At 36.5% G+C, this 17,702-nt stretch overlaps 2 protein-coding genes across 7 annotated transcripts; one reads left to right on the forward strand and one right to left on the reverse strand.

Annotated features, from left to right (window-relative positions):
* Positions 1-338: 338 nt before the first annotated feature.
* tgfa (transforming growth factor, alpha) lies at positions 339-11,438 on the forward strand. 2 transcript variants are annotated; one of them, XM_030134860.1, is made up of 7 exons: positions 339-680; positions 1,471-1,500; positions 1,633-1,818; positions 3,925-4,039; positions 4,744-4,893; positions 5,012-5,121; positions 9,780-11,438. In XM_030134860.1, the coding sequence occupies exons 1-7, from the start codon at positions 638-640 to the stop codon at positions 9,785-9,787; spliced, it is 642 nt and encodes a 213-aa protein (XP_029990720.1). In that variant the 5' UTR covers positions 339-637; the 3' UTR covers positions 9,788-11,438. The 2 variants fall into 2 exon arrangements, with proteins under 2 accessions (XP_029990720.1, XP_029990721.1); XM_030134861.1 differs by lacking the exon at positions 1,471-1,500 and having other exon boundaries at positions 341-680.
* hdhd3 (haloacid dehalogenase-like hydrolase domain containing 3) lies at positions 10,352-17,209 on the reverse strand. Of its 5 annotated transcripts, none has more exons than XM_030134857.1 (3): positions 17,019-17,209; positions 14,006-14,340; positions 10,352-13,815 (listed from the first exon to the last, which is right to left on the reverse strand). In XM_030134857.1, exons 2-3 carry the CDS (start codon positions 14,333-14,335, stop codon positions 13,420-13,422), a joined length of 726 nt encoding a protein of 241 aa, XP_029990717.1. In that variant the 5' UTR covers positions 14,336-14,340; positions 17,019-17,209; the 3' UTR covers positions 10,352-13,419. The 5 variants fall into 5 exon arrangements, with proteins under 5 accessions (XP_029990717.1, XP_029990718.1, XP_029990714.1 ...); XM_030134858.1 differs by having other exon boundaries at positions 14,282-14,340; positions 17,015-17,209; XM_030134854.1 differs by having other exon boundaries at positions 17,015-17,209.
* Positions 17,210-17,702: the final 493 nt, after the last annotated feature.

Here is a 17,702-nt window from a genome sequence, read left to right on the forward strand (position 1 = left end):
AATAATTCGTGCATGAAAGGGTTAATCACTGCAATTACTTAAATACCTGAACTATAGTGCAATTCTCAGAACAAGAACAGTATGTTGGTAAATTAACAGTCCAAAAAAAAAAAAAAAAAAAAAAAAAAAAAAGAACGGCTCTTTACAAAAACTCGGTTCCCATCGTTCATTTCAAAGAGCCGTTCAAAAGATTCGATTCGTTCGTGAACATCACATCACTAGTCCTATTGAGGTCATAATGAGCTGACACACCCTCCTCCCTCCCTCCCTCCCTCCCTCCCTCCCTCCCTCTCTGTGCCTCTAATTGGTCAGACTGTGACAGGATTACACGGGTTTCCTCAATTGAACACCAGTCAAGGAACACACTCGGTCTCCAACGAGTTTCACCGCAAGAAAAAAAAAAAAAAAAAAAAAAAAGAATTCTTACTTTTTTCTCCATACTAGTTCCACTATCAAACCTGGTGACCAGTGGACGGGTTGTGCATTGTGATCATCGGAGTAAATGCTTCCTCCACTCATGTTCCCTTCTTCTTCTGCTGCTCCTGCTCCACTAATGACTAATGTGGTTTCTTAACACGGCAGACGCATTTCACAGAAGCTTCCCTTCAAGTTAGTACCTTTCAGAGCTCACTTCATCATGATGACTCGGATTCTCTGGGATACTATTTTCCTAATAAGTGGTAAGTAGCAAACTCTGCGGGGAAAAGGGGGCTACAAAATGTACAATTTACTGCAGCCATTCATGACTAAAAGTAACATGCATAAGTGTAAAAATCACTAATTTATGTGGATTATCTAAAATTATCTGAATCCTTTTATTTACTTTTACATGAAACTTAATCTGTCTTCATTTGTTGCTATTTTCAATCTCATTCATGGTGTCACTGAGTCTCCATATTGTATCTTGGGTTTATTTTCCTATCTGTTATCTAATGTGTGTCTGTATTTGTGATGCATAAGTGTAAAAATCACTAATTTATGTGGATTACCTAAAATTATCTGAATCCTTTTATTTACTTTTACATGAAACTTAATCTGTCTTCATTTATTGCTATTTTCAGTTTCATTCATGGTGTCACTGAGTCTCCATATTGCATCTTGGGTTTATTATCCTATCTTTTATTTTGTGTGTGTCTGTATTTGTGATGTGATAGTAAGTGGTGGTTTGGTTGTATTTTATTCAATGCTACACCACTCTGCCTGTGTTTCTGAGATGTTTTATCTGTGATTGTGTGTCTCCATATGAGCTGCTGTATTTATAATGCTTCAGTCTCATCCTTTTAGTGAACGCTTGACCCTGTTACTATTGTTAGGTACCAGTTACTCAACAAAGCATCAATATCACATTGGAGAACAGGTCACATGATCATAGCTTTATATGCCGAGAGTAACCCTCAGGATACAGCAGGAAATGTGACACCTGAGAAGAAAATCACAACACAATAATATACCTTTTTTATATTTCTATAGGTACTTTTAGTATGTCTGTGGTACTCAATGGTGAGTTTACAGCGTTCCTCTTGTATTCATAGTAGCCTACAGTAGGGATTTGTTTTCATTTTAATATTTTTATTCATTGTGATTGCATGTTATATCTTTGTGCATATTATATCTTTGTGTTTCTCTGTGTAGGATCCCTCTTTACATTCGGAGCGGGGCAGAGCAATTCAACAGTGATTGATGCCAGCCTTCCAATTGATACCAACTCTACTACTGCTGCACCAAACACCCCCACAAACAGCTCTGCAACAGCCAGCTCCACAAATGCCACGACCACAAACATTGTGCCGACTAGTACTAACATCCTTCCAGTAAAGAGTAAGTTCAGAAGATGTTAAAGTTGTCTATTTTCATTGCAGCGCATTAGCCACTTTCACTGTAGCATTGCTCCACAGCAGGAGATCCCAGAACCAAAGCTTCCCACTGAGCTGTAGTGCATCAGCATTTGCAGACAGTGTGGCGCGCACTGATAATTGATCCTCTTAGTGCCAGTGAGCGCAGCAGTTGTGGTGAATTGAAGAATCTGAGCAGTAAATGCATCAATTCAACAATAGCTGCACCTATCAAGTATTGAGTTATTATTTGAAAAGCACCTAACGCACCCTAAGGGCTCTGGTTTCTGTCTCAATGTTCCTCTTATACGATTGCCAATATCACATGGAAGGAGAGAGGGGTTGGTAGGCAGATGCCTTCGGGACAACAGAGGGCTTTCACAGAGTCTGAAAGAAGGAGACAATACATGTAGGCTGCAATCCAAAAGCCCATTTACCGTTGGAATGGAGTGTGTGACGAAGGCTGTAATGCAGCTATCTGTCTGGAGGTTCATCCTCCTTCCCACCCTAAATACCACACTGTGACATCTGTGTCAGCTGCTGGTGAAAACATTGACTTTTGTTTGAGTGAGTAATGTAGGAATTTGTCTGACTGTATGTAAAAATGTCTTGTTTTGTCTGGGGATGTTCATTTAATCAGATGTGTTTGTCAGAGTGAAAACTGAGATACTTGTTTGAAAAAAAAATCTGCTATACAACAGGCTTGAGTTTCTGTCGAAGACTTGTGGCTCCTGCAGGGATCTTTTTAGACCTAATGGCAGTTGACAAGCAGAGGGTTTTGTCTGCAGTGTCTCACTGGGAGTTGTTTTTGACTTTTCAGGACACTAATTGTCCCTCGCAGGTACATTGATAAATGTAAGCCACCACAAATCCACACGCAACTGGTAACAAAAGGCGTCAGTGTACCGTTGGTAGCGTGGGTGTCAGCTTTAGGATTTAGTACATGTTGTTTCAGGTCTCCACAGGCTTATGCTATTTTTAGAGTTATGATATTCACCTGTGTCATACTCTTTATTCTGATTTAGTGAAGCTGGATTACATTTGGCATTTTAATGATTAGTAGAATTCATGCATTATGAGATGTGACAAACTATTATGCATCTAAGTCCTGACTTTAGGATTACCGAGCAAAACTTTAAGGAGGGCAGGAGCTATTAGTTGTTTTCAATTAATCTGCCAATTGCTCAGTTTTTAAAGCATCAGACATTTGTGAGAAATGCCCTAGGAGTCATCTCTAAAGGTTTTGTTTGGTCAGCAAACAGGAGCTTGTCACAAATGAGCTTGCAAAATGTCTTGATTTTATGTAATCCATTTACAAACAGTACAGAGACATGACTGCGCAACATCAATATTAAACAACTCATTCAAAATTTTGACTAGGCATTGGTACTGACTCCAGGGATTGACACAGAGAAGCAAATCATAACATTATAATCCGTATTATTCTGATGGGACACAGTGCTGGCACAATCCATGTTATTGACAATGAACGAAGCCACGTAACAGAATTCTCCAATGAGTTGTCATCCATCAGAGCAGTGAGGATGAGACATGGGGTGGACCTTGAATTCCAACAAGACAACGATCCAGAATCACACTATGAAAGTGAAATGGCCCAGTGGAAGAAACAAAACATCAAAATTGAGAAGGGGGAGCCTCCTGTAACATTTAGAGACCAAAATCTTAACCAAACACTGTTTAGTTTGTCCATATGTGAAGCATCTTGAAGCACAAACAAAATGCTTCTCCAGGTGTCAAATCCATTTCAGTTATTGTGTTCAGTACTTTTTGTCTTTTATGGATTATGTTGTGATTTTTTTATCACTGTGAGTTGTTGTAATTGACACTAAAAATGTAATGTGAACTGCTGCGTTACATCTGTGTTAAATAAAAAAAAAGTGTTGTTTAGTGTTTATTTTCCATAACGTAGATGCCAAATTCTAGTCTTTTAAAGAATAGAAGAAGCACTGAAAAAATGATTTAATGTTTTGGTTTTAGGGGAAAATATCAATGATTCATAGTCAGAGTAAAAAGAACAAAAAAAACATCTTTTCTGAAAGTTTCAACAGACCTCTGTTTCACAACCCCTCAGAGTTTGTTGCAGCGGCGGTTCGCTCCCACTTTGACGACTGCCCAGACTCCCATAGCCACTTCTGCTTCCATGGCACTTGTCGCTTTCTGATACTGGAAGAGACGCCTGCATGTGTGTAAGTGTCATTTGTGTTGAACGTAAAATGGTAACATTTTGGATACTTCAAAGATTCAGTTTCTGACCATTACTGATTTAAAACAGCAATTTGGCTGGCGTTTCATATCTGTGTGTCCCTACTTTAAAGATATATAATGCCATCATTTTTAATAAATTACCACACTCCGTCTGTTTTGAGACAAATATTTGGAATGGCTGTGGACAATTTTGGCCAGTTAAAACACTTGGGTCTTTACTGAAAGTCTTTGCTGTGCAGTATGAATACAGTTAAAAGGCCTGAAGCGTCTTAAACTTGGAACAAAATACTGGCATCCATTTGAAAGACTCACTGATGTAATCATAAGATATCAAGAGATGTATTTGTTGCCAGGCTGAGGGACAAATTTGGATTTTTTTTTTTTTTTCCATAAAATTCTGAAATTTGCCAAAATTAGTAATTACTACAATCTTTGTGTACAACAAATACGAGTGCATGACGTGAAGCCCCAGTAGAACAATCACTTTAACGGCATTAGTTTTCAATAAGTAGAAACAAAATGTATACATATACTACCTATCAAGACATTTAGAGGTTTATTTATGATGCATTTTTGTATACAGATAATTTAGTATACACTTAATTAGACTTAAAATCTAAACGACACAATATATTTAACACTTATTTTATTGTCATTTTTTTATTGTTATTGGGATCTGCTGCAGGTGTCATCAAGGCTTCGTGGGGATGAGGTGTGAGCATGCAGACCTGCTGGCAGTCGTAGCAACCAATCACCGACAACAGACTGTCGCTACGGTGCTGGTGCTGTGTGTGATTAGTTGTGTGCTCATCATGGTGTTGTGTACACTTTTACAGTAAGTACCGAGCAGGAAATGACATCTCCATATTCGTGTTACAGACCACGATCAGGCTCTTTATTGGGATGTTTGATGATGTTCAGTATGTTTACTAGTTAAGTGCTTTCCTGTTCAGTTGCTGGTGGAGGCAGGACTGTCGCAGGAGGAGACACATACATCACTACGCCTCAGAGAAAAATTGCAGTGCCCTGAAACATGGAGCATCCTACTGTCCTTCTGAAAGCGGTTAAGTTCATTTCATTGACATTATTATTTGATTTATTCCCTTCCTTCTCTAGATGATCTTTAAAATTGTATTGATTTTTAGCGTGTTTTAGTTGTTACACAAACAAGAGCTCGCATTGCTTTTCGTTAGTCTTATACAGGGTTCCAGTGGGGTCTTAAAAAGTCTTTAAAGACTTGAATGTACACTCACAGTCAGTGAAAACTTTGAGACCATATTTTTTTACATAATTTTTATTTTGAAACCCTAAACTGGAATTTTTTCATATGAATCATTTGTTTAGGAAATTGGCATACAGAAACAAAAATATAAAGTTTCAAGAATAATTTCAAAACAAAAAACTTAAAAGAAAATGGCACCTGCCAAACGCAAAGTCACAACAGTCAACACCAGGTATGACCTCCGTTTGCTTCGATGCAGGCGGTGATCTGTTGGTGCATGCTTTGGAGCCTGTCGTGTTGTGGTGTTCAACCAGGTTTCTGATTGTGGGTTGGGAACAGCTTGTACGCCTGGCTGTATCTATATCACTGTAGCTCAAACCGGCCTCCACCATACCCAGTGCCCAGAGACATTGTTCACGTGATAGATGTGGCATGATGCCGTTCACTGGACTAACAATGGTGGCCTTTTTTGGGCCTTTATATAGGCCTTCAAAACCAATCCTCAAATTGTGCAGATACCCACTGAGTATTGCTCAATGTGTATTTGGTCCACTTTTGCAAAGAGACCAACCCATGTGCAATGAACCGTGACAACATGACAACTCATCATTATCTCAACTACCCGAGCACTAAGTCATCAATAAATCCACAATGAATAATTACAACCCCCCTACAAGTAGAAATATGCAGACATTTCTACCTCAAAGTTTCTATTGACTGTCATTATACAAATCTGTATTTAACACCTTAAAAATGTCTGCAAAAGGTATTGAATTTGATATGGTAGGCCTTAAGTTATGTTGCCATAAACTTGCTGGCTGTGTTGTGTTTAAATGTGTCTGGGAAATGTCCAAACTGCAAAGAAAGTAACTTTAGTTGACTCAGTTCCACCTGTTCCAACAATTTATATTGAAATTAGGAACCAATTATCATTAATTTTGCAGAACCCAGTGAGAATGACTCGGAACGGTGGGAATCAAGGCATAAATTGATACATTTTACTAAATTCTAAAAGGCACCAATTTTTGCCAGCATGGCCATGAAATAGACAGTAATTTTTTTTTTTTTGTAACTTATACTTTATTAATTTTAAAAGAACAACAAAATGAAAACACAACATGAACATGTCTGGGTAGCACAGTCTTACCAGTTATTTTGCTTATATAATGTCCATTTTTTTCCACTTTTTGTTCATTTGTGGTTCTTGTAGTCTCCATCTGTGTGTTAGTTTTTCCATTAGAAATATGTCCTCAATCGTAGTTATCCATTGATCCTTTGATGGCATGTTCATCTTCCCCCATTTCCTTGTTACACATTTTTTGCAGCTATCAACATCAGCTTTACCAAATATTTATCGTATTCACATATAGTGTCATCACCAAAGTTGCACAAATAAAGAATTTCAGGTTTGTTTGGAATTGTGTACCCTAATACTTAACATAGGACATTGTAGATCATTTCCCAATATTCCGAAAGTTTTGAACATTTCCAAAGAAACATGCGAATAGTCAACATCCATCTCCCCGCATTCTCTCCAACATTCCTGATGCCTCTGTAACTGTATACTTTTAAACTTGGGTGTAATAGACATTAGTTTTGTTCTAAGTTGTCTTAAAAAGGTCTTAAATTTAACATGTAGAAACCTGTAGGAACCCCGCTCATAGCATACTTGCCTACATTATATTTTTTTCAGGTCATAGCTTATGATGCAAAATGAAGCAGCAGTGTTAGGATAATAAAGTTATGCAGATATCTCAATGGGACTTAGGCAATTATGCTATGAGGCCGACTATTTGCAGAATAATACAAATTTGATGCACTGCTGCGTATTTATAGAAACAGGATGATAAACACAAGAATAATAAACCTGACTTTAAAAGCTCATTTCATGCTCCAAATGCTTTTTACAAAAAAGAAATGTAATGAACCCAATTCCTTACATGAAATACACAAAGAATTAAGACTAAAACAGGGATAAAATGAATGTAAAAGACCTAAAGTAAAACTCACTTTATAGGATTAGTTAAAGATGAAATTAGACTATATAAAATACTTTAACATTAGCTAGAAAATGAAACACTATTTTGAGAATTGTGTTCATACAATCTGTACTAAACCTACTGCAGCAATAAACGCAAATAATGTCACTGAAGTAATCACCAAACTTGATTAGGCAAGGCAAATTTATTTATATAGCACCATTCATACACAAGGCAAATTTAAAGTGCTTTACAAAGGCATAAAATTACATCAAAATCATAGAGAATAAAACATTAAACAAAAAGAAAGTGCAGAAAAGATTAAAAAATTTAAGAAGTTTAAACAAAAGCTAAATACAGTCTTGACTAAAATCAGAATTTAATGTTACAGTTAAAATTGTGAGTGTCAGTGCATTAGAAGTGAAAAAATTACTCTAATCAAAGGCAGCTGTAAACAAATGAGTATTTAACCTTGATTTAAAAGAACTGAAAGTCTCAGCAGACCTGCTGTTTTCTGGTAGTTTGTTCCAGATGTGTGGAGCATAAAAACTAAAAGCTGCTTACAGCAAGACGAACATTTTATGGTTTTCTCAGCACGTCTTCTGATGAGTGAAACCTCAATATGGACCAAAACCCTCTTGTTCACTCGAGCAGTGTTGGTTTCTACCTTTTCTAAAACAACAGTAATAATAATAATAATAATAATAATAATAACAAAAAAAAAAAAACAAAAACAACCAGCCTCTTTCTTTAACTCTACCTCAGTTCTGAGTCTGACTCCACCTTTTTCATGAAAGCAACTGACAGAAGTGATCAGTACACTGCAAAAAATCAAAATCTTTCCAAGTGTGTTTTTCTCATTTCTAGTCAAAATATCTCATCACACTTAAAATAAGACATAATCACCTAAAGAATAACTTTTCAGTGAGATATAAGAACTTATTTTTAGACATTAGGTCTTGAAAATCTTACTTCAAGAAATCTCACCAAGGTAATTTTCACTTGTTCTATTGGCAGAATTTTTTTTTTGCTTAATTCAATATTTTTTTTTTGCTTAATTCAAGCAAAAAAAAAAACAAAACAACTGCCAATGGAACTAGTGAAAATTATCTTGATGTGCTAACACGTGGATGACTCTTTACCATTGTATGCATCACCCAAAATGTTGACTTATTTTTTAAAACAACAAACCAGATACAATCACAATGCTTTATAACTTGTGGTGGTCCATACTGATATTGGTAAATAACAAATAAAGAGTAATTTCTCGGTAACAGTTCATAGATAATCTTTTTAAATGTGTCAGATTGAATGCATTTTCAAATTTTTTAGATATAATTTTTAGCGTCAAATTCGAGCTATATTTTTATGTCTGAGGCATGGCTATGGTGTAAAAATTACAATGAATAAAATTGGCTGTAACTTTTTTTCTACAAGTGGTATTTTAAAAAGGATAACAGTTCCATAAAATAGAGATCTTTAGCTAAAAAATCAGCCCATTTGATAAATGATGCGTGCAAATTTACTTTATGTTGATGTTCACTTTCCCTAAACCAATATTAAAAGTACAACACTGGGTGGGAAGGCTCAAAAAGCTATTTTCACCAACGAGATACTGATTTTTAGCTTACCGGCCCACAGGCTATTGTCGTCATGCGGCGTCTGGCAGCGTCTGTCATCGTCGTCGTCTGTTACAAAAATTTCAATCGTCTTCTTCTCCAAAACTACAATTTTGATTGACTTCAAACTTGGTATACAGCTTCTTTATGATGATGTCAACAAAAGTTAGTGAAATTATTTGGATCTGGATCTGATTTTGGATTTGGTGCCACTTTGAAAAATGTCCCCATTACAAGAGATAGGAAGTGGATTGATGCAGTAACTCAGTAAATATAAATGATATCCAGTGTAAATTTCTACAGTCCAGCCCTGATGGGGAGATGACCAAAACTTAATGGCCACATGCTGATCAGGATCTTCTTCTGGATCCGGGAACTTACGGAAAATTCAACATGGGCTCTTATGGGGAAAAATTTTTAATCGTTTTTTTTCTACAAAACTAGTTCTGATTGACTTCAAACTTGGTATACAGCTTCTGTATGATGATTTCAACACAAGGTATTGAAATTATTTTGATCTGGATCTAATTCTGGATTTGGTGTGACTTTGAAAAATTTTCCCATTATAACAGATAGGAAGTGGATTGATCCATTAAATCACTAAGTATCAATGATATCAAGTGGGAGTTTGAATTTTTTTTACAGATCTGATTGGAATATGACCAAAACATGGGCTATTTCTGTTATATAATAAATACACAGAACTGGGTGATAATAAATGGCATCTGGATACATTTCCAAAAGCTTTTAATTTGGCCGGTAAGCTACAGGGCCATTGGTCCTATTTTTATATATTTGTGACTAAAAACACCCTTTAGTGTTTAATATCACTTAGTCACTTTCACTCACTTGTGATTGGAAAAACAAGAGATTTAACTTGTTTCTTTATTTTTCATTTCAGTGGTTTGAGAAGATTTCTTACTGAGACATGAGCTATTTGCATGATGTGTTTCGTTCTCTTCATCTGCCCGACCCACAAACCCTCAGGAAAAGCGGTATCAAGTGTTGATCAAGCAGACCTGGCCAGAGGTGAAGAAACATGATCATCTGTGTGGCTGAGGTAGGCCTGTTTGATGTGGCCGGTGAAATGTTCAATGACTTTGTTTTTCTGCCACTGACTGGAACTTTATTGAACTTAACGCGTCAGTCTACTTCAGTCTTTGATTCTGTGGAAATGTACGCAACGTTCTGTTACGAGCTTTGAGGATGAAGCTGTTGCTGAATCCTATGTGGAAAGAGCTCCACGTGTCCTGATTTCTGCTTATGGCTGGCCTAGAGGATATGAAAAATGATCTACAAGACCATTAATCATTCTGCGTGGATGTTGACTTGGAAATGAGTTTATTTTTGGGCTATGGGACAATCTTAATTCATTTAAGTCAGAAGACCCCAATTCCTACTTTTGTCTTTTAATACCTTTGCACACTTTGTTCAAAACTTTATAACCACAGAGGAATTTTTTTTTTTTTTTTCATTACGGTGGGGGGAAACACTACTGCTTTAAGGAAGTTTTAACGTCTGCTTTTAAAGAAGGACCTCACACCACCTGACAGAATTAGGAATTGATAACTGGACTGACTGCTGATGGATTAAAAACCCCTGGATCAACACGGACTCCCACTGATTATATATAAATGAAGACTGCAACTGAGAAGACACACAAGGAAAAAAAACCAAACACATAAGTTGGAATTTAAAAAAAAAAACAAATCAGGTGTTATTTCTAATGATTTTATGACTGAAGTATTGTTACTGAAGATAAAATATTTCAGTTTTATTTTTTATTCCTGAGCTGTACTTGAACATGTTCATGCATCAGAGGTTTTTCACTGGCAGGCTATAAGTATACAAACGTTATTCTATTGTACATTTGTAATATTGCTCACTGTTCATAAAAACTGCACTTACACTTTGTACTTACACTTTGATTGTAGTCACTTGAAATGCGTCCACATGAGATGCCAAATCACATTTTTTTTTCTAACTTTGCCTGCACTGAAAGAAAAGAGGCACATGGTTTGTACACATCCACCCTAAGCATGCATGCACTTGATTCACAGCGTGTATTTTTGAAGAAACACAACTTGTATTTGCACAAAATGCTTTTATTTCGAAAAGTCTTATAGCATTGCCTCTGCTTTAAATTTATAATGTACTTTTAACAAGAGAGACCTCTGATAAAAATAAATTAATAAAGGTGAAGGAATACAAAAGAACACAAAGTAACTGACGTGGATGTAAAACGTGTACAGGGGAGGAAATGATGATTAGACTGTGGCGACTTCCACAATTAGATGAATGTGATGGTATTTACATGCCAAATGATTCTGAGGGGATGATACTCTTGCTTTTGTTTACATTATTTCATGACATTTGCATTACAGAACTTTTTTTGTTATTAAAAACTCAATGTATATATGGTGTCAGTATAAAATCATCCATAAAGGGGATGTTAATTATAATGGGACTGACTTTATTTTGTCAAATTTATGTTGTCACCGTTTGAAAGTCTCTGTTCTCTGCATTTGTTTTCCAATGAAGAATTAAATATGCAACTGCATGTGTGCCTGTGTACTTTTATTTATGTGCCAATAATTACTGTGTGATCTCTGGAGCCTGTGATTCAATTCGTTGCGTGACCTTCTTTTCACTTCCGAAGCGCTCTCTCTTCAAATACCCTTGATTTTGTAACGCTTTGCTCTTCTATTTTCCTCTTCTGCTGAATATTTCAAGACACAGAAATGCCAACATGAAACCCTGAACCTGAGGCACAATAGCACAAAAGGCCTAATTCTTGAGTGCTTTTATAGCTGAAGGAAATGTTTCAGCCACCCTCTGTATGGCCATTCACTTATTTATTTGTCTTTTCACTCTCTGAGCTTTGAATGAAGTTTTTTATACGTCAAAGATTCTATAACGTGAGCTCACTGTACAATAGTGAGCCACAGCCATGTAGTTTTTTTTCATTGGCATCGTGTGTCATCAGACTGACATCGTTCCTCGTAGCGTGCTCTTTCTCCTCCTCTCCGCTCATTCCTTTTGCACTGCGTATGAGGAGCTCCGTTTTGTTTTGCAATCCCATTATGTCTGCAATTGGATTTCTGCGGAGCCCTTTAGAGCCGTCTGGCTGAGCTACTAAACCAGCTTTGAATTAAGCAGCTCTTGCGGATGCATCCCTAAAGATACACAATACCCTTTTAACATACTGTACAAAGGAATGTGTGGAGAAAAGAGGGGAAAAATGAAGTGGTTACAGGGCAGGAGAAGTGGAACCAAGTATTGAGTGACTACTGTTCTGTGACTCAAAATTGACAGCTGTTTTATGAACATCTGGAAATTCTCCTTAAGTCTCTAAATCTGATTTGGATAAGTGTCAATCCCCTTTCTCCATAACAGGCTGGAGCTCTGCTGTGAATTGCGATGCCATTCTGGTGTTCTTTTTCTTTTCCTCTTCTGGTCCTCTTGATCCTTGGCTCAATATCCCTACTATCTTCCTCCGGCAGATGGTTTGAAATAAGAGTATTAAGGTTAAGCAATCCTGCCTTGTTCTTCTTCGCTGCTAAGCACTCAAACAAACGTAATTTAAAGTGACCATTTAAAGAAAGTCAAGCAAACGCACTTGACTTAGTTTAGAGGGTTACATCACCATAAAAACAAAAAGAGGAATTTACAAGAATGTCCACTGGTTCTGAGTAGTGTTCAGATTATTACTAACAAACTTTACGTCAGCATTGTCGTCTTTACAGCATGAGTCAACGATGACTGAAGCTTTCTGTACGTAGTTGGACGTTCTATGTTATGCCATCCTCCATCTGTCTGTCCAAGCTCTTGGTCTGCATGTTTTTTTTTTAAATCACCAATGACAGCTTTGCTCATCATTTGGCTATTTTATGTAAATGTACATACTGTACCACCTCTATGGTAGTGTCAATGTCTTGCAAAATCACAAAATTAGTGACGTCATCGATCATAAAATTTAATGTGTGAGGAAACCGTAGCCTCTGAGGCACATTTAGTATTGATGGCTCATTGAAAGAGCAAATCATTCAGTGTTTTTGAGAGCTGTTGTCTTTATGAACCTGTGATAATGCTGAAAGGTCAATAATTTAAATAAACCAACTCTTTAACTCATCCACACCAGCCTTCATTATAAAAGGAAGATTAATGCTACGATGATTTTTAGTTTTTTAAGAGGGCTAATATAAACAACAATATTGGTCATCTAATATTCCTTATCGGATAATATACTTTTATATAATTATCTTTTACTCTGCAGTAATGAAGCAGTTTTATAGAAAATAGATTAGATTAGGTTATTTATTGCTCCCAAATTGTTGACAATAAAAACAATTATTCAGTGACATACACATATAGTGCAGTTATATATTACAGATTTCACAGTAAATTTCTGTCAGTACACATTAATCGGCTGAAGAGGGATAATATGGTTGTGCTCACTAAGGTAAGCATGGCTGTATCCCAGATATTAGGTCCTTAACTGGACTGAACAGCTTTGCAGTTGAGTCCATGACTGTTTGGCTTTAGTCCATCAGCTCCTGAAGCCGTGATGGGAGCTCATCCAGGGAAGGGAGCCGATGCTCTCTGGGAACGTCAGGTTGGTTCGGGTTGTTGTTTCGGTCTAAAAGAAACCCGTGGATCCCAACACCCCGAGAGGTGAGGTAATCTCTCACATAGTCATCTCCAACATGAGCCACGTTGGCAGCTGGGACGCCACATTTCTGCAGCGCCTGGTTGAAGATGGCTGGACTGGGTTTTGCTACTCCTGCTTCTTCTGAAGTTATTACAAAGCTAAAGTGAGACAGCAGCTTACAAGCACGCAAAATTTCTTCAAGGCGGTTGTCGAAGTTAGATACCACACCGAGCTTCAGTCCAAGAGCAGAACAACTCTTCAGGGCCTTTTGTGTGTCTGGATATACCTACAGGAAAAAAAAAACAGGAAATTGTACAATTTACATTTTACAAACCCATTTCCCTAAAGATCTTTGTCATTTTGATGTCTTAAATAAAGTTAAATTATTAAATAATCTAATTCAGGACCATAATTCAATAAATTATCAAGTGCTAGATCATTTAAACAACAGTTCTGTTATGTAAGTTGTCATTTACCTCCCAGTTGTCTGCATTGCTGAAGTTATGATAAAGGTTGAGAGATATGGTGTTTTTCAAAGCTGGGTCCTGTACCCCACACTTTGAGAAAGTGTTCTGCACCACAGCCATCCACCAAGACTGTCCGTTGAGGCCATGTGTGATGCCGTAATTGGGGTATCTTCTTGAATAATCCCGATATGCTTGGAGGAAAGCAGCATTGACCTCCGCAGGACTGATACTCAAGCCCATTCGTTCAGCTTCCTTGCAGTACTGCTCTCCTACTGACAAACGTACCTTCAGCAGGGTGTCCTTCACATCCCATAGCACCCATCGCAGAGGAGCACGCATCGCACCTGGACAGACATGAACTAGAATGTAAGAAAGTTTCATATCTAAGCAAAGCCTCAAAGGAACTGTTTAGTTAACCCATGAAGACCTAAATGGCCACCGGCAATAAAAACCATCTACTGATCTAAAATGATCAATACCTGTTGATCCACTTATCCTGTCAATACATGTAAATAACAGAGTTACAAGACAGTTTGTCATCTTTTCATGGTCATCAGATTTGACCCATCTGGATGTTCAGAGGCACTGTAATGAATATGGAAACACCTTCATCTTCGGCAACATCAATTCACCTGTAAAAGCCATGGAGTTTGACAAATGTCGATGACAACACTTTATGTTAGGTTTATGATATATTTGCATGAAAAAGTCAGTTTTCTCTGTTCTGGTATAATATTTGAATTTACTATGAGCTTTAATGATCAACATGATCAGTGGATTAAACATAGGAAAATATAGGATTTATACAGAAAAAATAAAGATGCAGAGTATAACATTATAAATGGTGATAAATCACTTGGGAAGGACAAAAAAAATATTTGGAAGTTGTAAAAAAAAATATAGTTCTGGGTCTTTGAGGGTTAATGTTACTGCACCAGTTCATTTAAAAATTTGTCAAAATTTGACAAGTTTTGACTACATCCTGTAAATATTTTCATTATATTGTAACCTGCACTACACCGCATATCACATTTATAGTGAGAATTACTGCAGTAATCCTAAAACAAAGAAGACAAATTACTTCACACTGCAAAATAAAACAGTGAATAATCAACACTAAGGAAAGATCTAATGATGCATTGTGAAAAAAAGAAAAAGACTCTACACAGTGTTGCCAGTCATAATGAAGAACTAATCTAATAAATTGTATTTACACTCCTGATTCAATCAAGTTCTTTATTTTCCACACTCAAAGTATTTATGGGATAATAACCACTGACAAAAATTATACATCATGTATCTTTACCTTCCTTCTCATCACAAACTAATGAATCACTGTTATGTGAAAAATTAACTTGTAAATGTAATCTTGTAATTGGCAGAAGCAGACCACTGTTAAATGATCAGTGAACATTATGTGTGCAACTGTTGCTGATGCTCATTACTTTATATAGATGCAAGTGTAATAAGTATTCAGATCCTTTAACACTTAATACAATGTATCTGGTCATGTTGTCATGTTATCTGATTCCATATCCATGTGAAATAAATAAATAAAAACTTTGAGCCAACCAGACATGCAAGGATTGTTGTGATCATTTTGTACAAGGCACCGTATTTATTTTATCCATCTGAATAATATTGTACACTCTATGTTGATAATGCCCCTTGTAGGGTTAGGGTATGTATGTGGTCAGATATAGGTCAACAGATAAGCAGCAGGTACTGTTTGGCCCTCAATATGGGGACTGGGCCGGGGTCCTAGGGGTGGTGTTGTCAAGTGAGTACCATCTATAGAGGGGTGTCAAACTCATTTTCTTTCAGGGGCCACATTCACCCTAATTTAACCTGCAGGGGGCTGGACTGGTAAAATAATAGCATGATAGCTGATAAATAATTACAATTCTAAATTGTTTTAGTGCAAAAAAATAATATTCAATAATGCCAATATTTACATTTACAAACTATCCAAACAAAAAAGATGTGAATAACCTGAAAAAAAAAAAAAAAATGTTAATAAGGATAAGTGTAATATTATCATCAATATTCTGCCTCGACTTATCATTTATACAAGTGCATTACAGATCAGATCTACAAAGTTACAAAACATTTAGTAACAGGCAGAAAATTGTTAAAATTGCACTTTATTTTCTTTAGACATTTCAGGTTGTTCATATGTGTTCAGGTTATTCACATTTTATTGTTAAAGGATAGATTGTTAATGTAAATATTTTCATTATTTAATGTTTCTTGCACTAAATCAAAGAGAAAAAAATGGTGTTGTCATTATTTATAGGTTATTATGATATTATTTTTGTGTTTGATGCCCTAACTTGCGCTTTGCAAATTCATCCTGCGGGCCAGATTGGAACCTTTGGCGGGCCAGTTTTGGCCCCCGGGCCGCATGTTTGACACCTCTGATTTATAGTATTGACACAACACGAATACTCCACAAATGCACATAATGCAATCATAATAACACTTGAAATGTATAGCATTCAAGTATCACAAAGATATATTTTCAGTATGGGATATAAAAATATAATAGTTCCTATCACTGTTAACATCATATGATATATTTTGGGGTAAAATGCTACAGTGATGTGTATGTGACTGCTGCAGATGTTTAAAATTAAACTCATTTAAGTGCTTTACATAAATTCTGGTAGTTTCATCTACAGAAACACATCATTTAAAAAAAATCATCATGAGTTTGCAGCTGTCCTGTGCATAACATACATCTCTAACATGTAAATTTTTCATGAACTCCAGCGAATCCAGGTTTTGGAAGTGTTTATTTAGCTTAACGAGGAAAAGTTATCAAGAGCATTCAACACATTTTAGACACGAAGCGAATTTATGACTTATCTGAAAAGTGACTAAAAGTATGAGAATGAAGCTGCATACAGTGCAAATGCTCCAGAAAAGTAAAAGTACCTCAAAGTTCTATACATTAGAAAGGTAAAGGTTCACGTGTGTTTTTTTACTGATAAGGAATTGTGTTGACGACGTGTTTACCTGCCAACGTGTATCTTTCTCCTTCGATTTATATTTCCCCTGACACCCTTCTTCCTTATAGTTTAGTTTGAGCTACAGTTAGGTAAAGTGAAGTCAATGCATAGCGGCAGAACAGGTGTTCTCTAACACTTGCTACCTTCGTGTTGGCTACAGTTACACCTGTCAACACAGACTACAAGCCAAGCTAACCGGAAGTGCAAAATGACAGCCGGAAGTGACGGTTAAAAACATCCGGTGGAGGTTGACGGCGTGTCCCAACTATTTTTACATGTTTTAATGTAAGTAAGATTAACTCACGCAGTATTTTATGTCATGTTAATATACATACGAGGAAAGATATTATCTAAACGTGACCAGTAAAAAAAAAACAGGGTTTAATGCCAAATAATGCTCGGACAACGCTGTTTAATCCGCCTTGCACTGAGATAGTTAAACAATGCAATACAGTTGGAAATATGTTGTTAATTTGAAGGACACATTTTTAAAAGTCGCTGCAGTTAAATGCGGTTTCTTTTTGTCACTGCTTTATTTTTAGACTTTATAAAGTTGCAAATGTTATTGCTGTCACAGCTAATCCAGGCTGAGAGTATCCGTGAACTTTGTTTCGAAATGTCCCTGATGTATTCATGCAGAGTTTATTTATTTTTTAAATGTAATGTAATAAGCGTATTTACGTTTGTGTGGCTAA

This window comes from Sphaeramia orbicularis, chromosome 5 (genome assembly GCF_902148855.1).
Source record: "Sphaeramia orbicularis chromosome 5, fSphaOr1.1, whole genome shotgun sequence".
Lineage (NCBI taxonomy): Eukaryota > Metazoa > Chordata > Actinopteri > Kurtiformes > Apogonidae > Sphaeramia > Sphaeramia orbicularis.

Excerpts from the sequence above, each read along its gene's own strand:
- tgfa (XM_030134860.1), top strand. The coding sequence starts at position 638 with ATGATGACTCGGATTCTCTGGGATACTATTTTCCTAATAAGTG. Across the intron at positions 681-1,470 it reads TACTATTTTCCTAATAAGTG|GTACTTTTAGTATGTCTGTG; the intron begins GTAAGTAGCAAA and ends ATATTTCTATAG. Across the intron at positions 4,894-5,011 it reads GTGTTGTGTACACTTTTACA|TTGCTGGTGGAGGCAGGACT; the intron begins GTAAGTACCGAG and ends TTTCCTGTTCAG.
- hdhd3 (XM_030134857.1), bottom strand. The coding sequence starts at position 14,335 with ATGCGTGCTCCTCTGCGATGGGTGCTATGGGATGTGAAGGACACCCTG. Across the intron at positions 13,816-14,005 it reads GCAATGCAGACAACTGGGAG|GTATATCCAGACACACAAAA; the intron begins GTAAATGACAAC and ends TTTTTCCTGTAG.